Below are 23,746 nucleotides of genomic sequence, written 5' to 3' on the forward strand. Positions count from 1 at the left end.
TCGCGCCCAGCCCTCCTCCCCCCCCCCCTCTCTTTCTTTTTTTTCTTCCTCTCTTCGCCCGGCCCCTGCGCGGGGGGGGGGGGGGGGGGGGGGGGGGGGTGAAGCTGGAAAGCTCATGAAACTCAACCGTCAGATAGCGCGTTAGCGCGTTAGCTAGCGTTCCGAGAGCTGGCATGCCAGTGAACACAGGAAGCTTACATTCTTCTGCTTCCAGAGAGGTCAGCTGGAAATCTCGCAGGCACAGTCTCTTCCTCTGGAAGGGAAGGAGGGTGTGTACGTGTGGCAGGCAAGGCCCTACCAAGTGTCACTCCCGTGTCACTGTGACAAGAAAATATACTTTCCTCCTCCCTCCCCCTCTCCCATGGCAGCCCTCTCTCTAAGAAATTTGTTTTGAGGGATTTGACAATCTTGCAGATAAAGTGCCTGCCTACCGCACTCGGTTGATCATTCCCTCATGGCTGACCGTAATTTCTTAGCTACTCTTAGCGGTGGCTCGGTCCCCAGTGCCCAAGGTAACGGTGAGGGAGGGGGACTCTGCTTAGGTGCCGCACCTGAGCTGGCTGGGGAAATGGGCCTTCCCCCTTCCTCCACGGATTTTGTAGTGGTCAAGATTAGAAACTAGGAGTTTTTTTTAATTAAAGAAATATATTTTTTAAAATTTATTCTGCAACCGGGTGAACTAGATGACCAGGTTTCTTTTTGTTTTGTTTGCATTTTTTTGTTTTTGTTTTTTCTGTTGTTTTGGTTTTTGAGCGATGTGTGTGGAAGGGGAAGAATTAGCAAAATCATCATAGGCCATGTGAGTGAGAACTCCAAGCATTTTGAGTCTACCAGGGCGCAAATTTGGAGCCATCTCCATCTTTTTAAGATGCTTTTTTTCAGCTCTTTAAGTGGAAGGAATAAAGGGAGGGGAAGCTGGGAGGAAGAAGAAAAGTGAGAAAAGCAGGAAGAGAGGAGAAAAAAAAAGCTGGCCCAGTCCCATCTTGAAGGTACAGAGAAAGTTTTTTTGAGGTGGAGAGAAAGAAAACCAAAGCTGTTATGTACCCGAGGGACGCGATGTTAGTGGGAATGGAAGATTTGAGTGGGAAGGGAGGCGCGGTGGCCTCCGGGTTCTCTCTCTTCCAGCAGTTGGGCGGTTGGCACCTCAATTTGAATTGCTGGGTGAGTAGTGGAGTGTGTGTGTGTGTGTGAGTGTTCCTGTCGTTGCTTATGGCCTTGACCATTAAACCTCTATGCTTTTTTTTTTTTAATAATTCAGACGATGGGAAGGAAAAAACAAAGCAAGAATAAATGGTCAAGTTCAGCTGTGCTCATTCACTCTGTACTTCTCACAGCACTTTTTGGGGGAAGTGGGGAAAGGGTTAAAAAAAAGATGGGGAGGAGAGAAAGCTTGACTTTCATCGCAATCCTTACAGATATATAGCAGACCCGGCTCCCCAAGTGTCAGGGAGCTGGAATCTGGAAAGGGGTGGTGGGGTTTGGGATTTCATCTAACACATTGTTTTCCTTCACTCACCATGGTGGGCTTCACTGGAGGAGGGAGGAGGAAGGATGACACGGCTTCTTAGAGGAGCATACGTTCGAAGCTTGAAACGTTTTTGAGCGATAGGCTTTTGACAGTAGCAGGGCTGGTGTAAACTGTGTATTTTGGTTTCATGCTTCGTGCTAACTTTCTGTTGCTCTGTCTTCAGTGGTATTTATTTTCAATCTCCGAGTTTAGAGGCTGGCCTTTTAGGGCTACCGTCTTGTTTGTGGTGTTTTTGTATTTTCTAAACTTAATATAAAATGTGTTTTGGAAACCTGAGCAAGAGACTGATGACAGCCCCTTGTGCTGTTAATGATTGTGGAGACGGCCCGCCTGTAATGCCAGTTTTGGGCTCTGGATACCTTACACTCTGTTCAACTGTTGGGTCGAATCCTTTGCCGCAGCTGTAAGGGCGTTCTCTTGATTTGCGGGCGATTCCTTAATCATCTTAATTATTACTTTTATTTTTATTTTTGGTTGAAGGGCCAAACAGAAAAATTTGCAGTGGTCAGTCCACTCTTAGATCTGATTTTGGGGGGAAGAAAGAACGACATATATTCCAGACTGTGAGAGTCCTTATGTTTTCAAAAGCGTGAATTAAATCCTGTCTTATTAAAACACAAAGCTGTAAATAGTTCTCTAGTCGAGCGTGAGGGAGTGACAGGTGTATGTCTTGGTTGTGTGCACCTTCCTAGTTCAGTCTCCGATGGTGTGAACTGTCAAGAACAGTGGGGAGTGGAGTGCGAGCTGGCCTTGCAGGTGTAGTAGTTGCATTGCCGCAAATTCCCACCCAGCACAGTCTCCCTTTTCGAGGTTCCAGAAAAGTTCCAGGCCTTTGTTTGCTCAAATTACTTGGGTTCCTTAATAGCGGTCCTGCTGCTTTGGTGACATGTAAACCTCCATTCTTGATGTCTTATGAGAAGGGAGCTGCTTTGAAAGGGTCAATTGCTGACTCCAATGATACAGATATTATGATCTTTGTATTGTCACAACAGGATGCTGCATTGGCATTTTCTGGAAGCAACAGAGCCTGCAACCTTCTATTCTTAGGGAAACCTCCCCTTGGTGGTTTGGGGTTGATGGGGGGGCCTGGCTGAGCTGTGTAACGGAATTCTTTCCTTCTGCAATATTTTGGGATGTGATGAAATCCTAACATGCCCTCCAGATTACATACTTCTGCACACATTGGAAGGTCTTTTTACAATTGAAGTTTGCCTGAGTCTCGGTCCTTCCCTTGTTACCTTAAACTTCCAACTTTTCAGCTTGCGATCAGAGGGAGCAGAAATCGTGTGTGTCCTCCTCGCCCATTACAGCTCTGTGTCCTTTTCACGTGCCTCATTTATTGAGGCTGTAGATGTCCGTTAAAGGATGGCCATGTTTGGGACACTAACAAGGCAACGGAGAGCAGAACAATGCAGTTTGCCTTTGAATTCATCTTCCTTTCAGTCTGTCTTCGCTGAATTCCTACGGAACGCAGGGTTGGGCCATTTGTATCTGTTGGGCCACATGAAAACACTCATCCCTCCTCTCAGCTGACCTGCTCTTTTCTAGAAGGGAGAAATGTACCTGTCCTTGAAAGGAAACAGCTGTTCCTTAACCTCTTATCAGACTCATGTAACAGGCATGAATTTCAAACACTATCTAGATTCGAAAGTTAGGCACAGGATGTATAAGGAAAGCAAAAGACATTTTTATACAGTTGTTCATTATAAATAAATTAGGAAGGTATATCAGATTTTGTTCATTCCTTCTTTCTTGAAATCCCCAGGATGTAATAGCCATTATGTACTTAAAATTTATTCTAAGTCAAAATTGGTGATTTCCTTTCCATTATATTTAGTAATCCTTAGATTTGGGGTTCTTGTGTTTTGGGGAGATGGTCTGGAAATCATTATATTTTTAAAAGTTGTTTTGAATTTGAGCTTTTGGATTTCTTCATTTGGAGTTAGGTTAGTTTTATTCTTGGCTCTGTTTTGAAAATCTCCTTTTCTAGAAACAGCTGTACCCTCTTACCCAATTCTCAAACATTCTCTGCTAACTCAGACACTTAAGGAGATTGATTATGCTAACGCAAATCATTTAATACCCAAGTAGTAGAGAAATATCTTGCGGGAGGGTGGAAGTCACAAATTCCTGGAAATCGCTCAGGGGTCAAGTGGCTGATTCTTCATCTCTGAGACCTGGTGGAGAATTAGGACAGTCAGGGGACCCCACTGCGCTGCCGCACCCCCTCGCTGTCCCCCAAGATGCTGTGGCATGCTCCCGGAGGGAGGCAGGCAGGAAGAAGAAGCTGGGAACTCACTGGTCAGGGGCTAGCCTAGACTGGGCCGGCCAAGAATTAAGCTTGCAAGTGCTTTAAAGGTTAGATGGGGAAAGCACAATGGGATGCTTTCTTTTTATTGGAAAATAAATGAGAATGAGTGGAAATAAATTATGTGTAATGAACTTAACTGGAAGTAATTGTTCAAGAGCCTGTGAAAGCACAGCTTTGCTGGGTCGGGCCTTGGCGGCGGCTCTCACAAAGCCAGGCAGCTGGAGCACATCTTTATTTTCCAGGTTTAAATGATCCCCTTCGTGTGCCCACTCCTCCACCCCAACACCTCCTTCCTACTCCCACCCTCCCCTCCTCTTTTTTGGAGATTAAGAAAAGGTCATTAAGAAGAGTGAATTTGGCCCCCTGGACCCTTAACACTTGGCAATCTGTTTGGTGTGTTACCAGTTGGGTGGTTATATTATAGAACGGGGGAAAAAAAAAAAGGCCAAGGGCTTAGGATGGTTTGAGTTAGTTCTCTGTATATGCATGTATGTGTGAGAGAATTTGGATGGAAATTGACTGCACATTTATTCTCTCCCTGCCTGCCTGTTCAGTCATTTCCCTGCACGAAGAATTTTCATGCCTGTGTGAGTCCATGAGAAACTATGAGTCGGCAGAATTTCATAGACAGCAGAAACAATCTTCTCTCTTCCTCTTCTTGCTGTCCGCATGGATTTGATGTCTACGTGGATTTCATTCGGGGGCTGGGAGGGAGTCAGCCATTCATGATTTATAAAACAAATAAGGAGCACCCTGAGTGTCAGGCTCCCGTGGGTTGTAGAAGCTGTAACTTCGCAGCCTCCTGGGTACACCATTCCTCAGCAGCCTGGCCGGTCATGTAGGCTGGGGGCTGAAGTTGCAGAGTGAGTGTTGCTGACTGCATCTCACAGGCAGACTCCTCTCTCTCAGCCACCTCATTTCTCCAAGCAAGGCTCGAACCTTGAGAAGCCTTCTCTCTTTTATTTATTATTTTCAACAGGCCATGCTGTAGCTATCAATAGAAGTCTTGTCCAGGGAAACAATGTGTCATTAGCTGGGGGCAAGGCCTTAGACAGAGAGGGGCAACATGTAACCGTGAATGGACCCCAGGCGCTGCACTAGGTGGATCCTAGCTGGCTGGGCTTCTGGAGCTGGGAGAGGAGGGGGCAGTGTGCAATGTCTGAAGAAGCCCCCTCTAGTGGGGGGGTGGAAGTCGCCCTGCCACCCTTTCCCTCTATGTGTGTGGGAGGTTTGCAGGATGGTCACCAGATAAGCTGGCGTGAGCCTTGCATGCAGGCCTGGATTCAGGTTGCTCTGTGTGTCTCCTTGAGGTCATTTGGCACCTGAGTGGTTGCTCATAGTTGGGGTAACGAGTTGTTGAGGCAGGAGGGTTATCTTCGCTGACCATTCCACTACCCTCTAGTTCATAGCCTGAAATAATAGGACTAGTTGAGTCACCAAAGGGTTGTTGACGAGTAAGAAGCAGGCCCACCTTTTTCGTCCCTAACCCCTCCTCTCCACCAGGGCTCCACGGTTCCAGTCACGTGCAACATCTATTAACATTTTGCTGGTCACCATTGGCCTCGGTGCAACCGTAGTAAGGGGCATCTGAAAAAATGCATGAAGATGAGCTATAAACCCATTTTTAGTGTAAAACTGGAGTAAACAGTGTCCCTTCCTGATGTCAGTTTCAGACCCTGGGAGGGCTGGTAATGTAAGACCACTGAAGACCTGTATCCACCCCCGGGGAGGGGAGCAGGCTGACAAACGCTCCTCTGTGCTGCTTTTGTTTTACTGTGCTGGGCTGGTAAAGGCACTTTCTGGCCCCATTTTTCTTCTGCAGAAAGGGAGAGCAATAGGGGAGTATTGAAGAGGAGGGCCGGACGAGAGGCCAGGGTTAGCAATAGCTCTATTTGTTTTCAACGTCTGTTGATTAATAGGTTGTGAGGTGAATGGCAAGCTTTCATTCCCTTTGGGTTCCCCACAGTTATGGAAGGTTGAGGGGTTGGGGTTAGAGAAGGGGTGGCAGGGGAATCTAGAAGTGCCTGAATCAATCTTTCACTTGCCAGGTTCCAAATCATGAGCAGCACTGGACGGGTGTGTGGGCACTCGGCGATGAGGGTGGCATGGCCAGGTTGCAGAATACTATGCTTAAGGGTTCTCGAGAGGTCAAAGGTCAGCCACAAGGGCACCTCCCTCCCGGCTGCCCCCATCGTGGTTCAATGAATACTTTGGATAGAAAGGCTTTGTGCACTTTGAGGGCCATTAAAGGACCCCCCCCCTTTTTTTTTTTTTTTAAATAATTTAACTGTTCAATGCTCAAAACCCATAGAGCTTAATGAACAGAACTGGGGAAGGCTTTGCTTTGGGTAACAGCCGTATTTCTCCAGGTAGAAAGCACAAAGCCCTAATGCTTTAAAGTCGGATGAGGATTTGGGTTCCTATTAAATAGATATTGTTTGCTTCATTTAATGGGTTTGGTGTTTTAGCTGACTTTTTCTTTGGTTTCTTGTCAGCTGGAACTGACCACATAGAATGTGTTTTTCTGACCAGAATCCTGCTGGGCCCTGATATTGCTTGTGTCTGTATTTGAGAAACATCCTGTTAAATGTCCTTATCCCCCCACCTCTCATAATTAGCTACGTGCTGTAAAAACCCCTGCTAGAAATACTGAGTGCCCTATGGCAGTAGTGCCCTGGCTGAGGCAGGGAGCCCTGAGCTGCGCCTAATTTGGGGTGGAGAAGGTGGGAGACATTGTTTGCTGAACCTGGTCTAGATTCCAGAGACTGGTAGGTAGGGGTTTGGGAACAGATCCCTCTGTGAGTCCAGAAGCATCAGTACCCAGTTGGGAAGGTTGGCCCAGGCTGAGCTCCTTGAGTGCAGCTCCCCACATCAGCATGCATTGAGCCCCATCTCGGTGCCAGTCTATGCAGACACAGTAGCGGGTGGTGGAGTCAAGAAGGTGAGCATGTGAGCCCTGGAAACACCACCTTCCCAAGGCCTGTGACCCTGGACAGATGTCCTCACCTGCCTTGTGGAACTAGTAAGAAATGCCAGCAACTTCATAGGTTTATTGTGGGGCCTTAATAAAGGATGTCCCTCTCAACACAGAGCCGGGGACAGAGCAAGGCTCCGTTAAGTGATGGCCGCAGTGAGCTGTGTGCTGTTGGTATGGAGCTTCTGGAGTAGCAGTTGGCCAGTGCTCGTCTCTCCTGTCCTCCCCTCAGATCATCTAGGCCAGGGGTTCTAGGTGGTTCCATCAGGGAGTTCCAGGTGCTGATGGTGCTGATGTGTACGGGCAACTGCACCATAGCTCCCTGAACTCATGTGGACTATTTTGTCAATGTTGACTGTTTTTGTGGCTCAGAGATTCCTAGTTTTCGTCATATTCTTAAAAGGTTAAATACCAGTAGCTTAGGCTCTGCATGGAGTTTCCATGACCATCCCCCCGCCCCCCGCCAACCTTGAACCTTAGGTAGCTGTCACTGGAGGGTAGTTTTGAAGACATATTTAATACTTAGATAAAGCAGTTCCCTAAAAGGCACCTGGTTTTATGTTATAGTTGTTGACCTTGAACAATGGACTCTGTAAAAAGGCTAAAGGGCAGGGAGACATGTGTCAAGCTGTTTATCCCACCAGCACCCTCCAGCGTAGATGGTTGCTTTAATTTAGATCTCCTGGGTGCATTTCTGGAAGGTTGTCTGTGTCCCTCCCCCAAGAAAGTTCATTTTTCCATCTGAATTTTCTTAGGCTGGTGTACAGTTTTAACACAATCCTTAGAAAACTCTTTAAAGACGTGGGAGCTGTTCGTAGAGAAAAGAGACGTCTAAGAGACATTTCCTCTTGGGGGTGTTTTCTGTTTCGTTTCTGTCGGCTCCTGCGTCAGGGCCCTCACCCTGGTTCTGGAAGGGCCGTGATCATCACCATCTATTCTTAGTTAACTTTCAACTCTTTTGTGGCAGTCTGATTTCGTAGTGTAGTATAAAGTGATGGTGTTTCTCAAAAGAGATAATAAAATATATTTATTAACTGAATATCACATTTTTAAGAAAAGCGTGTGTCTGAGAGGAGAGGTGGCCACAAAACATCCCTATGCTTTTACCCCTTTGCAGTGAGGAGCCCCGTCTGCAGCGTGTTCCGTGTGTGCTCATCATTAGTATTCATTGCACAGTATCTTTCAAAGCTTTGCGTGGCGTGTGCAGCTATGTGCCAGGCCCTGTGCTGAGTACTTTACCGACTTGATCTCTTTTACTTTTCACAACAACCCCATGAGGTAGACACAGTTCTCATCTGGAGTTTGCAGAGACAGAAAGGAGAGTCCGAGAGAGGTTGCACGGCTAGACTGGTGAAGTGGAATTTAAACCCGGGTCTTCCTTGAATTCAGCCTTCACTCTTGGGCCCCGAGTGCATGCCAGTGGGCTCTAAAACTGTGTTTAAGGCATTGTTATAATAAAGTATCAGACTGAATGGTTTCGGAAGGCCCACCCAGGTCTGTTCTGTGATTCTGAGTAGACTGCATTTAAAGAGCACAGCCATTTACTGAAATGAATCAGCGAGATTGTCTCCATCCTTCTCTTTTTCTAATGCTGGCACTCACAGTTTGATGGTTCTTACACAGTTTATAAGATGGTACTCACCACTCCCACAGGCTGGGCGTTACTTGGGGGACACCAAGTTCTAGAAGACATACACAGTCTTTGTCCTTAAGAAACTTAAAACTGCAGTGCGACCCAGCAATGGGCGTGATGGGATTTAGAAAGAAAGGACTGTGGGCTTCTGAGGCTGGAGAGATGGAGGCGTTTTCAAGAAGAACATCCTCCCATCACAAAAGCAATCCAGGTACAGGCAGGTCGGATGGAAGCGCCACTTAGACCTTGGCCTCTGCAGGTGTAACTGTGTTCTCCCTGCTTGCTTGGGAACCAGTCAACCTGGAGAGACATGTGATTGTATCGTTTCCTAGGGACCTTCCTGGCATGCAGTCACCATGAGAAAAGAGAACTGTATCCCTATAGGGCTCCCACCCTCCCCCAAAGCCAGGCAGTGGCAGCTTTAAACCCACACTGCTCCATGCTTTAGAGTTTTGACTGAACAGGACAAAACCAGTTGGCTAGGCTCAGGTGCACATAATAATACGAGGGTGCTGGCATCCAGAACAGGTGTTCAACTTCCCCTTCGTACATGCAACTAAGAGGAAGAGGGAGAATTAATCTTTAAGTCCTACACCTAGTGGACTGCGCTGTTGCCCAGATTCTGTCTTCATGATTTGCTGGACAAGTAGAGAAAGAATTTCCCCCAAATTTCCTGTTAGTCCTGCTTGGAAGACAGACGTGGAATTTGTGCTTCTGAACTGCAGACAGAGCCGTGCCATCGGCAGCTTCTCCCTAACAATAAAAATAACAACAATAATAAACCACTATTCCTGTGCGTACCACATGCTAGGTTCTGTGCTAAGCCGTTTCTGTGGATTCTCTTAAGAGCCAGCACTTGATTCATGATCAGGACTTAAGACTCCTAACCTTTGTGCTTGTCTCGGCCTGTGTGGTTCTCTGGTGTAGGGGTCATGGCTGCACAGAAGAGCCGCCCATGGCACTCCCTAGGCAGGCCCAAGATGCCTGGGTCCTGAACCCAGACCTACTGAATCAGGTCCCTACTGAGAGATTTCCTAGGCCTGGGGGACTGAATTTGTGGTAAGCGTCCTGAGAGACACTTGCCTCAGCCAGGGGTGAGAATCGCAGGTTTCACTGCCCTCTCCTAGTCCTTCTGCTCTCATCATGGACTTGTCACTTGCTTCCTTCCGTTGCTTGTGGTGGTCCCATTCTCCAGAAGTCCTTCAACGTCCAAGGGACAGTGTTCCCTTCTCTGGGCTGTCTGTGGTTCTTCCGCTCCTCCCACAATTTTTCCATACTTAGTTTAAACTGTCTTTGACTGGTCTGCTTTCTTTCATTTCAGCAAGTGTGTATCTTTCCAACCAAATCGGAAACTTCTGGAAGGCAGCACAGTCATTTTCCTCTCCTCCTAGTGGTCTCCACTCCATCTGATGGTGCCTGTCCCTCTCTCTCCCTCCCTGTCCCTTTCTCTTTTCCCTCTCTACCCCAGCACACAGTGGGAGCTTATTGGTTGGTTATCTTTCAAGTTGTCCCAAATAGAAATGTTCCTCTAAAAGAATCTTCAATATATATCCGGGAGATGCCAGTACTGGCCCTGGGGCCACAGCCCTTCCCTCTGCTGGCCTTGGCCTTGTCCAGACCTTCATGGCTGCTGAGGAATTGTTGCTGGGGCCCAAAAATCCCTCTGCTTTGGTGCTTTTGATTTCAGTTCTTTGATTGCAAAATAACTCACAACATAAGACTCAGAGCGACTAGCTAGCCTCTTTTCTGCGAAAGTGTCCAGTTGTTTATAGGAATCGTTAAATCAGCCTGTTGGAAGTGTTGACTTCTTTTTCTCTAGGTTTTTTTTGGAGCATCTAGGAAGGCTGTATTTTTCTTCCCAAGCATACTCATGAAAAAGTTAGAACCACCTTTTAAAGATGCGTTCCCCGCAATTAACTGTGGTAAGAAATACTCTTTCCACGTTATATCCTTTCCTTACCCATTTAAAAAAAAAAAAGACAAGAAGAAAAACGGAAAGAGAACTAACTGCTGGTGGTCCCTGAACTCGAGAGGCGCTAGTGGGCAGCACTGGAACCTCACTTCTTTTCTTTGAATGCAATTCCTTTTCCTTGACGTTAATGCAAGTTGTGCCTCCCTAAAAGTAATAAAAGGAAATGAAGACACGTTCTGAAATGAAACTTGACTCTAATCCATTCATCATCTAATACTAGCCTCTTTATCTGCGCTGGTACCTAATCTGGTTAAATGTCCCTGTTGTAGGATTTTAGTGAAAATCCTCTATTGGGAATAGGGTTTTTTGCAATTGGATTACTCGCAGTAAATGGCCCAGTAGTTCACTTGTTTCAGCTTAATTTTTTCTTTGTGATCTTGCTGGGCTAAGTCATAGCACAGCCCCGTGGAGGGGGGCTGGGGTGGGCTGAGGCTGAGAGTGGGCTTGGGGGAAGGAGAGGAGAATAATTGGAGAAGGTCTGGTCATGGCTACTAGAAGAATCTTAAAATTGATTTTCTTTTTTGCCCTGCTTCTCTCCACCTATCCACCCTTTCCAAAGATGAAAATGCCTGTACTTTGTTTTTGAGAACTGCCCATTTCTAACATGCCTACCTTTTATTAGCCCAATTCATCATCATCCAGTTAATTTATTAGCATTCCCCGATGACTTCCTAATGAAATTCCTAATGAATCAGCGCTGCTGTAATCTGCATAAAATATGCAGGTACTTGCCTGGCAGTTTCTGAGCTTTCTGGTAAAGTTCACACTCTCAACCAGGCCAGGAGTGGAGCTTTTCATCCACACTGTCTGTAAAGGATTGTAGCATGCCTGCTGGTTCTAAGGGGCTGGAGGGCTGGGAGCCAGGGGGTGGTGGATAAGGAGGTTGAGGGGATGGGATTTGGGCCCTGCCAGGTTTCTTGTAACTGAAGGTTTTCCTAGCCGATCCCCCGTGAAGCCTGCCTGCCTCCTGAAGGTCCCTCCGGTGGGGTCCTGGGGTAGGAGATCCCCCCTACATGCAGGAACACAGTAGGCCTGGGAGATTAAAGTCCCCACATCCGATTTACCTGCCGATGGGAAAAGTGCAAACTCTTGGGCTCCATGATGGGGTTGGTGGTGGAGAAGGTATTTAAAAAGCCAGGCTCAGTGGGGAGGTTAAAACTGAAGCCTGCCTTCCCCAGAGCTGTCTTACAGCTATGTGTTATTTTTAAGACATGGACTGGGGCCAGAGCTACGAGCAGAATTGACAGCATCTTACAAAATCAAGGAGGGAGTGCGTGGTCAGGGGAGCCCCTGAGTCCCGAGCTTGGAAGTCTTGGGCTGCTGGGAACTGGCTTGATGATGTGTTTCTCTGTTCTTTTGTTCCCTACAGTCGAACAAAGTGCCGGTTGTGCAGCACCCACACCATGTCCACCCTCTCACGCCTCTTATCACGTACAGCAATGAACACTTCACCCCAGGAAACCCGCCTCCACACTTACCTGCTGATGTAGACCCCAAGACAGGTAAGCCGTGTGCTTGGGTGCCAAGAGAGTGTGCGGTCCTCGGGCCACCGGGAGGCCCTGCTGGGGATGGTGGGGGGAGTTTGGGACTGGCTGGGGCAGTGGTGGAGGAGCTCTTGTTCCTCTCCTGGGTGTTGAAAAGGAAGCTCTATGGGGAGGCCAGTGCCTGGTGAGGGAGTGGTTTCCTTTCCCCTTTGGAGAAGTCCATTCATAGTGCTAAAGATCTTTCTAGGGCTCCACCACCCTTCGAGGGGCTGTGTTGGGAATCTGGCTATGAATCACTTGGTGTAAATTTTCAGGAGTAGCTTCTAACACCAAAGAACTTCGTACAGACATGGAGGCAGTAATAGTTCTGGAGGCATCTCATAGGCACCTTCTCAGCTCCTTGGGTGTATAAAAGCCCTCACAGCTTGGCTTCCCACTGCACGGCTCCCCGAAGCCCTGGTTCCCTTGGCGGCTAAGGGACTCTGGTCACTGGACAATGACTTATTGATGCAGCCTCAAGAGACCACATCACTGGGTTCTGCATTCTCATCACTGATTTATTTGGGTTCTTCCTCCCCTACAATATCCTGGGTATTAGTAAGCCCATTTTACAGATGTGAAAACCGAAGGCCAAGAATGTTTTCTCATTGCATCCTAGAAGGACCAATAGGGTCTCAGGCAGAAGTCGCCACATTATCCTTCAGCCTTGACACCTGTCCCCTCCTTTCCATCCCACGTGCCATTACCTGGTTTTTCCTCAAAAGGGAGAGAGAGAAAGCGGGTTACTTGTAGCCCTCCCTACAACAAGATTTAAAACAAGCAGACAGCCACAGCTCGTCGTGGGGCGGTTTTGGGAGAACAGCTAAGGCCAGGCTGGGTGGTGCACTAGCTGGGGTTTCTCTTCCCAGCGAGTTAATTAGAAGGATGGATTTAAAATGGCTATTCCCTGTCACTTTGTCAGAGGGACTTGTTTGGTGCTGGGCTGAGGTCGTCTGCCTGCTCATGCTGCCTTTGCTGCCCCTGAATGAAGCCACACATTAGCTGGTTTTCACCAGCCTCTGAGCCCCCTTTGTGCTTGTGGGGGATCGAGCCTGGTGCTTGGATGGCTGGAGGAGGCCGCCAGCCGGCCCCAGGCTCGTGAGTGAATGGCAGCATCAACGTCTTATTTAAATAATGGTAGTACAGGGAATAGCTTTTAAATGGTTATCGTAAAACATATGATTAACGTCTGCGGACTGTTTACTTTTCCTCTGCGAACATTCTTTCAAGTGTGCGAATGGCTCGGTGTAGGGTCCAAGCCCAGCTAATCTGTTTGGTTTCTGTAATAGAGAGAAAGCGACGTCTGCATGAAAATGTCACCCAGGGAGGCTTAATTTACAGATTAAAAGCTTCCTGAATGAATTTAGAAAAATGGAATAGTTTTCCTCCACGAACACGCAGCTCGGTCCCTCCAGTGCTGTCTTAATGCTGTGGTATTGTTGTTCTGCTTCCCACTTCAGCCGCGGAGGTCAGTTCCTCTCAGTCACAGTGGCTCCCGGCGCTCTCGCTTTCTAAGAATGGATTGCGGGATGTGCTCTGATGGAATGAAGAAGTGTGCGGTGGCGTGGGCCTTCAGAATCCACTCGTGTGTGCTTGTGAAGGTTCTCAGCCCCCGCCATAGAGCAGTACCCAGTCCACAGGCCACTCTCCCCTAGAGAGTTAGGTTCTAGAAGTGAGAACACGAGGCCTCCAGCATCTCCTTGTCTGTTCAGTTCAGATTGTACCTTGGCTAAGATGCTGTGGCATTGGGTGAGTCTCTCCTCCGGCTCCTCTTCTAAGTTGAGGTGGAGACATTCTAGAGGAGTGCACTTTTTTGAAAGAAGGCAAGGGTAACCTTTCTGAAAGCCATAACTCAAAAAGTGTGGGAGGAACCAGAGGAGTAACTCTCAGGCAGGTAAGTCATTAGAATTAAAAGGAGTGAAGAGACACATCATGAGGGCAAAGGGAATTAATGTTACTTGAGCACCTACTATGGGCGAAGACCTTTAAACATTTTTTAAAATTCAAAAAATCACACCAACCACATGAAGCAGAAATACCCAAGATGGCATTTTCGGAGTCTGTCTGCGTTTACCCAGTGTACTGATCCATCTAGAATGAGATAAACTACTTTCTCAAACTGGGGCAGAGGGGTAAGGAGATGAAACTTACCTACGACTCTTATGATCATAATTGTGAAAAGAACCTCGTGCTAGGATTACAGAAGAGCTGTCCCCTTTCACCCTTTCCCTATTCCCATCTCCCAGCAGTTTCTCTTTCCTTCTCTTCCTCCGTTGTACCTAAAATGCTGCTTCTTCTCTCAGGAATCCCACGGCCTCCGCACCCTCCAGATATATCTCCGTATTACCCGCTATCGCCCGGCACCGTAGGACAAATCCCCCATCCGCTAGGATGGTTAGTACCACAGTAAGGAGTTCCATTTTTTAATTTCCTTTTTGTTTCTTACATGGGCATGCTTATTATTTATTCTGTGCATGTATGTGTGTGTTTTAGAAGACAGGGCTGGTGAGGGCGGTCAATGCAGGATGTGGGAAGGATGCTTGCTGAGATGCCCTGTGGGAAAGCAGGAAAGTCAGTAGCCATTCAGATGGATTATGTAGGAAACAGGTTATTGATACTTAGCATTCTGAACCCATGGTCCCCAAAGGCTCTAGGTTCTTCTCTGAACAAAGGTGTCCTTAAGGTACTTTGGGACTTGCTGAAGGCTCTGAGGGCTTCTATCCAGTGAAGCTGATCATGGCTCTTCTCCTGGTGGCACCCCAAACTGGAGTCCTGTCATTGGGTTGAGGCCACAAGTGAGTGGAAACAGGCACAACCTAGTTTTGAAATCCAGTGGGAGTGGTCATCTTCTCTGATGACCCACAGCCCCCAGCCCCAACCCAACCATCACTCCTAAGATTGACACCACCAGTGGAAAGTTTTGTGTATTGAGAAGCTCCGTGTTATTCAGCCAGCATCTCTCTGAGATTCTGCATGTTCAGTGCTTCAGCTAATTATGAGGGGCGGGGGCGGGGTAGCTGGTACCCTCATCCTGAGTGTCAGCCTCAGTTCCTGGCAGCGCCCAGGTCACCACACTGCCTTTTACGATTTGTCTGCCTGTCACTGTGTCTTGCTTTTATAGTACCACCCATTAAACTTCCTTAGACAATTTTTGAAAATGCCTTTTAAAATCAAAGCAGAAAGGCCTTTAATACATGAGCATACCATGTTTGTGTGTGTGTGTGTGCATGCATATAGTATGTGTTTTGCAATTGTATGTTTTTGTGTATATATTTCTCCATGTTTATCGGTGATCTCTACTCTTTAAAAAAACACAGGACAATTTGTTGAATCTTCACAGGAATAAATCCTGGTAAAACTCTACAGTTTGGGTCTTGGGAAAGACACCCTTTTATAGCCTTGAAGACGATACATTTTTGGATCTGGTGGTTCACCCCCCGGTTCTACTCTTATTTCTCTAGTCGAACAGATTCTACACTGTTTTTAAAAAACGTCCGGTGTTATGTAGTAGCTATACCGAATACCAACCCTTGGAGTAGTTTCTGTTTATTTTTTTCCTCCTCAGCTCTGTTTGGGAGGACAGACAGGCCATGAGCTCATGTCCCATTTCTTCTTCAGTAGATGGAGCCATTCCTTAATAGTTCTCAGTCATCACTTGCCCTGTTCAGCTGATGGGGAGAGAGTTGAAGTCTAGATAAAAAGGAATAGCCAACTCAGACAACCCTCTGTCAGAAAAAGTTGTGTGTCTTTCATGAGGATGCTATTTTGCATGTTGCTGTATTTTTTAATTATTGTAATGAGGTGTGATTGTCTATTGGTTACCCACAATTCTTCTTGGGGACTCTCCCCCCCGGTAACTCTTGTCAACACTTGTTAATTTGACAAAAGGCTACAAATTAAGCTCTGTTAATTTAATGTTTTCTCACCGAGATCTAAATACCGAAAGAGGCCCAAAGCGCAACTCAAGTCCTTTGATTCACTGCACTTTATTTTGGTATAAATTTACATTCATTATTGTTTTTCTTTGGAAGTGTAGCCCTCAATTAGTGTGATGGCTCCATTAAAGCAAGCGAGACTTCGCCTTTAATTATTACAACAAAACACCTAGTTTCAGCTTGGGGAGAGGGTCTCTATTGACATAAGCAGAGGTTATAAAATTTAATTAGCCATTCCTATCAGATTTATGGCATTCAAATTGTTCTGTGTTTCTTCCCTTTGATCCTTCCTGTACAATCCCCAAGATTTTTGTTCTGATCAAATGAGAATAAAGCTTACTGTGCAGAGAGAACTTTTCCTCCTTCTTCTTTTTCTTTTCCCTACCCCCACCCTCGTTTGCACTCTCTCACTTTGCTCCCCTCTCTTTGTAGGCAAGGTCAGCCAGTGTACCCCATCACGACAGGTGGATTCCGTCACCCTTACCCCACAGCTTTGACTGTCAACGCTTCCATGTCCAGGTGAGTTCCAAGACCTGGGACCTCCACTCAAGCCGTGGGTGACTTCTCAGAAAGTTCTCTGGATTGCTCCCAGGCCATCCAGGCACTGCTGCTATTGTCGTTCTAACGGCGTAAGACCCTTAGAGCATTAGGCTTTGCTCCTAGAAAAATACTGAAAAATGGCCCTGAACTTTTCAGGTAGGTGATATTGAAATGTTGAGGTCAAATTTTTGAGTCCATCAATTGAACAATATTTTTTTAAGAATTTAAGAAGGCAGGAAGAAGCAGTTAGGACACACAGAGCTTTTTAAAGAGTTGTTTCTCTGTTGCCGTGTACTGGGTGAGAAGGAAAATGGAGGAGGTAATTTTATTATTACATAAAAGCTCAGGCTCTTCTGCATCAACAAGAAAGGACGCCTCCCTTCCCCCACCCCCAAGCACCCTCCCTACTGTAGCACTGTCTAGTAGAAATAGAAGGTAAGCCACATATGGAATTTCAACTTTTCTAATAGCTGCAATTTTTAAAAGATTAAAAAGAAAAAACCCCAGGGCCAGCCCCATGGCCGTGTGGTTAAGTTTGTGTGTTCCACTTTGGTGGCCCAGGGTTTCGTCAGTTGAGATCCTGAGTGCGGACATGGCACCGCCCATCAGGCCATGCTGAGGCGGCATCCCACATAGCACAACCAGAAGGACCTACAACTAGAATATACAACTATGTACTGGGGGTCTTTGGGGAGAAGAAGAAGAAAAAGAAAAAAAGATTGGCAACAGTTGTTAGCTCAGGTGCCAATCTTTAAAAAAAGAAATCCAGGTGAAATGATTTTTAGTGATGTATTATTTAACCCAATATAATCAAAATAGTATCATTCTGACATGTTATTACTGTAAAGCAACTATTAATGAGATTTACATTCTTTGTGTACTTAGTTTTTGATATCTGATGTGTATTTTGTGCTCACAGTGCATCTCAGTTTAGAGTGGCCACATTTCAAGTACCCAATAGCCACATGGGGTTGGTGGCTACCACCTTGCCCTGTGCTACTCTAACTCTTGGAAAGTTAAAAAAAAAATCATGTGCGTGTGTCCATTCATATATCTTTAAGCTTCATATGAGTATATACAACACACACGTATACTCACACTTGTGTACCCAGATCTCTCTAATCCCCGTGTTCCCCTTCTCCTCCCTCTAATGAATCCTGGCTAATTTTTCAGTGACTGCTAGTCTATTTACAAACCGGTTGGTAGCAGTATAAGTAGTCACTAATTGCTCCTAATGATAGTTTTATTTTCTGTTCATCTGATTTTCAGTCAAGTTAATTAAATCGGTGGAGGTTTAGACTTTCCTGATGGGCTGCAACAACGAATCCATTTGGATGATGGCACATAATTAAATTAGCAAGCGTTACACGGCAAGGATGCTGTCCCCCAGCCTCTTCCCCTAATCTCGGTAGCCAACATGGGAATCCAAGACCAGAGGAAGGTTTGGAAAGACAGGCCAAGATACCTCTTTTCTGACTTACAAAAACTGTTTCTTGGTGGGGGAAAGAGTGAGTCACGTTCATTAAGAAAAACAAGCTGTAGCCTAGCTGACATTTGTAATTACGCCATGGGTGTCACGTGATGTTAAAGATCTGTTTCCCGTGTGTGAAAGATCATCTCAGTTTCAAAATCTGCACCAGTATTGGCTAGGAGGGAAAATGCCTGTGTTCTCTTCTCCAGCCGGAATAGGAAGGCGATATTCATTACAGAATGTCTTTACAACCTCGCAAAGCATGGAACGAATGGGGAGTCTCCCAGGAGAGCTGCTTCTGAGCAGCCTATCATCACGGCTCGGCCTCCCTCCGTCCCAGCATTTATATAATGCACCTGATTGCTTTTCTTGTTTGTTTATTTGGTGAATTCCAGAGGTTAAAAGCGGTGAAGTCATCGTAGGGTAGGGATTGGGGTTAAGCTTATCGATTGAATTATCATTAGGAGGTTAGTGGATGATTTATAGGTGGGCAGGGGGTGGAGGAAGGAAGGGAACAGTGGGAGGAAAGGTTAGGGGCTCAAGGTGCAGGTGGGAGGCGGCCGATTCCCCAGGTAGGCCTTATGAAAGGTAGCTAGTTAAAAAGCGTATACAGCAAATTAAATACATTATTGTGGTAATGGAGCGACAGAAGTATAGGTCTGTTATACTTATGGCAGTTATAGGGAATGTAGGCAGCTTGCCCTGTTCCAGAACACCCTTTGATATTCATTCTATTCAGCAGCGGGGCCAGGACTTCTCAGAATTAAGTGATGGGTCATTATACTTTAAACACCATGGAGAAGCCTAGATTGGCAATTAAACAGCTCTTGCTGACACTCACTTGTGCCACCCTGTGACCCCCTTTAGATTGAGATGTTGGAGCTCCGGGCCCTCAGCCTGCTAAATTGGCGCAAGGCTCTTCTCCTGACGAGAGCGGGCTCTGAAATCTGCCGGCTTCAAAGGGAGCGAGATCATGTATAAACCATAATGTGGGTGCACCGTGGCTCACAAAAAATAAGGCAGGAAGAGATGAAATGTTACAAGTGCAAGGGGGAAAATGAGAGAATAATGACAAACCTAATGCAACTCAAAGCAGGATTGTTGCACAGGAAAATGCATCCTACTGCTTGTGCATAAAATCAAGGCCGGCAGATGACATCCAGTTAACAGAAACGTGTCAAGAGTGAAGTAAAGTGAGAGTGAGTAAGAGAGAAGCCCCTGAGACAGCCAGAAACAAAAATTAGTTGTCCTTAACAAGTTAAGGTTCATCATTATATTCTGGCTTGGAGCCATAAAAGCAGACGGGGGTATATAATGAGCTGCTTAGAATTTTTAGGGTGTTTATTGCATCTCATGAAATAGTTGTCTGCAGAAAGGAATTTAAGCGGAGGTATGCATATAACCTACATACACGGTCTCTTTTTCTGCTATGCGTTTTTTCAGATATATGAATATGTGTGTAGGTATGTGAACTTGGAAGTGTTTTTTCATGGCTGCAATGGAAATTTTTCCCCACCCCAAAATGTACTCAAACTGTGCTGTCTCCCTGTGCTATTTGGTACACAAACACACATGCATGCATGCATGCACACGTACACAGTGTTTTTCTCTCCTTCATTCCGTCTCTCCCCCCTTTTTTTCTCTCTCCCTCTCAGACATCTGTACACATCTTCTCATTCAGCAGGAAAGGAACATATGTATTTGAGGAATGTCAAGCCTTTAAAATTCACAGTAAAAGCTGCCACTCCACCCACCACTTCACCCACGGGCTTCCAAAAACACATGTTCTTAACTTACATTTCCTCAGAGGCCTTCGAGCCGTGGGAAGGAGCAGGGTGTAGCTGGGGAGCCCAAGGGCCTCCCGAGGGTTCGCTTTTCATTTTTTCGAGGAGATAGGGAAGGAGATTGGTTGTTTTTTTTTTTCTCTTTCTCTCATGAGAGTTTTCTCTCTTTTTTTTTTTGACACCCCAAAAGGACTTGCATGATTCTTAGTAAAAAATTGTGTCATTATTACCAAACTTTGACACTGGCTTAAATTTGTGAAGGCAGTGGCAGGAGAGGGCCACATCATCATGGAGTTTCTGAGTCAAGTGTCCACTGTGATTCTGGGCCCCCTTCAAAAATCTGCGTTATTCTCTGTTCATCTAGGCAGATTCAGTTAGTACTCTAATGTTTCATCATTTTTCAGGTTAACATTTGCTATTATTTTGGTTAAATGGAAACTATTTTCATCTCCAATCCACTTATGGAAGGAATCTTGTAAATAAATTCAGGTTCCTCTTGAAATAACCGTCACTGGCACCTCCACTTCCCACCCAAATTGCCATCCTAAAGAGCAGGTCATCACTCCTTGGATGGTATGGGCACTGTTTTTGGCTTGGATTTGTTAAGAAAGCAACAGTTGCTTGATCTGAGTTCCCCTCACCTGAACAGCACCTCGTCTGCTCACTTGCATTACCTTCCCAGGTGGGAGCTTGGAGGCTGCCATTTTGTTTTTTGGTGGGGGGCGGGGTTCTCCACTTGTGAGCTTCATCCTTCTTCTCCCTACAGTTGTATCTGTTCCTTTAAGAGGCGTGGTTCTCCTCACCCAGTACAAATCATGGTGACTCCAGGCATATCAGGAAATGGGAAGCTGTTTGTCTGATCCAGTTGTCCGTTTACAGATGCACCAAGAGCATTTTGAAATTACCTCTTTTAAGTCCTGGCTAATTTGCATGGTTGGGAAATGCCAATCCAGGGCCTAAATAGTGTTTCAAAGAACTTTTCTAAAAATAAACAGTATTAGAGGAGAAAACACAAACTTTGCTTATCTTTTCTTTATTTACAATTTTGATAATCATTTAGAAAGCCTTTTAATGCGTAGGCAGTACATTAAGTAAAAGTAATTTAGGAATCCTAGAATTTTAGAGCAGGAAGGACATACAAATCAAAATGGAAAGCTTCTTTTATGTGTGTGTGTGTATAAAATACTGCTTGTTTTGCCTCTTTCCATAAGAAGGTACATACTTATTTAAAACATCTGTGACTTGTGATGAGAACCAGATAGGAAATATTTGGATTTTCCCCATCTTTCTGCCTCCCTCTCTCCCATTCCTGTCAAAACAATGGGGCATGGCAGCAAAGGAAAAATAAAAATTTTATTTCACTCCATCAACAGAATGAGGCCTAATGAGGCATATGCTGCATTGTCAAAAATGTGTGTATACTTCAGCCGTGTTAATATTTTATTTAGCTGTCAATATGCAACAAAAGAGTTCACCTTTCAGTCCAGAGCTGATTAGGACTTAGGAAATTGTCTTCTTAGATGCCACTAATAATACCTCAAAACACAAGTGGACGTGTGATTTGTAGCTGGTAGTCCGAGCGTACTTTTCCGCCCAACGACATCAGTTAGATTTGTCTTTTGCTAAGGATGTTAAAAATCGTAATGTCTCACGTCAGTAGCAATAACGAAAGGGAAGATTGGCTTTAATGACATTATGAGAATCATTATGTTTAATTTATCGCTAATTAATGCTGACAGGTTTCATATGCCTTGGGTTGCTTTCATGTGCGTGTTACGTGCTATTTTTTTTTTTTAATTGTGTGTACACATCCCTCCCCATTCATTCATTTTGATTCTGACGATTTACACAGCTTTCTGTCTTCCAGGTTCCCTCCCCACATGGTCCCACCACATCATACTCTACACACGACTGGCATTCCCCACCCGGCTATAGTCACGCCAACAGTCAAACAGGAATCTTCTCAGAGCGACGTCGGCTCGCTCCATAGCTCGTAAGTCTCGCTCTTTGGATCGCTTTCTCCTTCGCCGCCATGTTTAGCCTGTTGCTGCTGCTGTGGTGGCTGTTGGGTGGGTGACCCTGCCCAAAGTTGGCCGCAGTGTGCATGACTCTGGCAAACACCAGCTTGGCTGGGCTCTGGACTCTTAGAAAGAGGGAGAAAACGCACAGGGCAGAGTTTCCTGCCTAGCACCCCCCGAGGGGTAGAAGAGAACTATTCTTTCATGTGCTTGGACACACTGGGATCCGCCACCATTTCCGTGTCCCTAACCCTGTCATCGAATGCTTGGAGCTCTGTGCTGCAAGCATCAGAGACGCCGGCCGAGGTGGACACGGCCACCATGTGTTTTCCCCTCTGGCTTGGGAAAATTGTGTATTTGTGAAACTTGAGGAAGTGATTACAAAATCTCTCTCTGCCCCCACTCTCCCCACCCCCTCCCCAGGCTGTTTCTGTTCCATTTTCCAGGGTGGAGAAGACCAAAAGTGGAAGCGTGCTTCTCGTTCAGAACTGCTGGGTTTGGGTGCTGAGGAGACAAGGAGATGGGCTGTCTGCTGGGGGGAAGTTGGACCTTGTGATTGCTCATTGGGTTGTGTCTGTGTGTTTTGTCTACATCCAGAAAGCATCAGGACTCCAAAAAGGAAGAAGAAAAGAAGAAGCCCCACATAAAGAAACCTCTTAACGCGTTCATGTTGTATATGAAGGAAATGAGAGCAAAGGTCGTCGCTGAGTGCACGTTGAAAGAAAGCGCGGCCATCAACCAGATCCTGGGGCGAAGGGTAGGTGGCTGCCTCAGTGGGAGACGAGGGGGATGAACGGACTAGGACGCCGTGGGTGGGGTGGCAGAATGTCCCCGTCCCCCTTTGTTTGGAGAGTCCTTTCCCCTCAGCCACATTCTGACTCCCCACTGGCCTTCATGGAGTCAGGACTGGTAACTCCACATTCTGGTGTTGTTCAGAACAGCCACAGCCACAGCCATCATCTTGGCTCACCCCCAGAGACAGAGCAAGTGATAGAACGACACAGATGATAAATCGGGTTTGACTGAGCACTCCTGTTAGTGCCAGGACCCCTAAACCGTCAGTATCGGCAGATTGTAGCATTTCTGATGGAAGCATCAGTCATCCCGCAGCCTCTGTGTAGTTCATGACATTTTTGCATGTCTCTCCCCTGCTTGTGTCCCCTCCAGTGGCATGCCCTGTCCAGAGAAGAGCAAGCGAAATACTACGAGCTGGCCCGGAAGGAGCGACAGCTTCACATGCAGCTGTATCCCGGCTGGTCCGCACGGGATAACTATGTAGGTGGATCATTTTTATCAGAACTAGAGTCTGTAGAGATGGGTTGGATGTCCATCTGGATAAAGGGAACGCAACCTGCCAACTTGAGTCAGCCTCAGGACCATTCAGTGTGCCCGCTCCTGGGACCATTAGCATCTCACCTGAGCTCCATTTTGGAGGGTCTTGTCTTGGCCTCCAGTATGGCTCCATCAGTGTGCAATAGTTCTTTAGGGAGGAAGCGGGGAGGCTGGTGTTCTGGTGTTCCAGCTTGGGACCCATGGAGTTGATGTGGGCTGTCCACACCTTCTTGCCCATTTGACTGAAGAGACATGGCTTTGAGATACACTCAATGGGGCTTCTTTGCTTCTCAGTAGTTGTCCGTGGGGTGGTCTTACAGGGAAGACCAGTGGGTAGGGGCAGAAGAAGAGAGTTTAATTCCTCACAGGTCTTCCAGTGGGGCCTTCACTCTTAAGAGGGAAAAACAAAACAATTGCCTTCTGCTGTGGTGCAGTAGAAGTTGGAAGCCTAGTTCACTCTGAGAGGGGCATGATGGGAATATCCCTGGAAGTAGCCAGTGAAAGTCTTCCTTTAGCAGGATGGAGGAAATGACTTGGGGCCCAGCAAGGGGAGGAGAGGGTGTGTGTGGTGTGTTTGTGCCGTGTGGTGTGTGTGTGTTCCTGAACTCTGTGTTGGCTGCAGGATTTGCCTGATTTCCTCTCCTGTGTTTGAAGAAACACTGTAGGGTGTTGTTAGTGATCACAGTGGTTGTGACACCCACGATTCCTCTCCTCCCACAACCTGG

The 23,746-nt window shown here is 46.4% G+C and overlaps 1 protein-coding gene across 33 annotated transcripts in view; it reads left to right on the forward strand.

Moving 5' to 3' along the window:
* The window catches only part of TCF7L2 (transcription factor 7 like 2), a 194,524-nt gene that overhangs the window by 157,307 nt on the left and 13,471 nt on the right, over positions 1-23,746 (forward strand). For 16 of the 33 annotated variants that reach the window (XM_046653550.1, XM_046653542.1, XM_046653548.1 and 13 more), the window contains 6 exons: positions 11,788-11,920; positions 14,245-14,347; positions 16,309-16,395; positions 21,524-21,664; positions 22,287-22,446; positions 22,857-22,964. In XM_046653550.1, coding sequence (XP_046509506.1) covers positions 11,788-11,920; positions 14,245-14,347; positions 16,309-16,395; positions 21,524-21,664; positions 22,287-22,446; positions 22,857-22,964 — 732 coding nt within the window. The remainder of the gene's footprint in view (positions 1-11,787; positions 11,921-14,244; positions 14,348-16,308; positions 16,396-21,523; positions 21,665-22,286; positions 22,447-22,856; positions 22,965-23,746) is intronic. The other 17 variants (XM_046653545.1, XM_046653552.1, XM_046653554.1 and 14 more) reach the window with 3 other exon arrangements.

Source organism: Equus quagga, chromosome 2 (assembly GCF_021613505.1).
Source record: "Equus quagga isolate Etosha38 chromosome 2, UCLA_HA_Equagga_1.0, whole genome shotgun sequence".
Taxonomy (NCBI): Eukaryota; Metazoa; Chordata; class Mammalia; order Perissodactyla; family Equidae; genus Equus; species Equus quagga.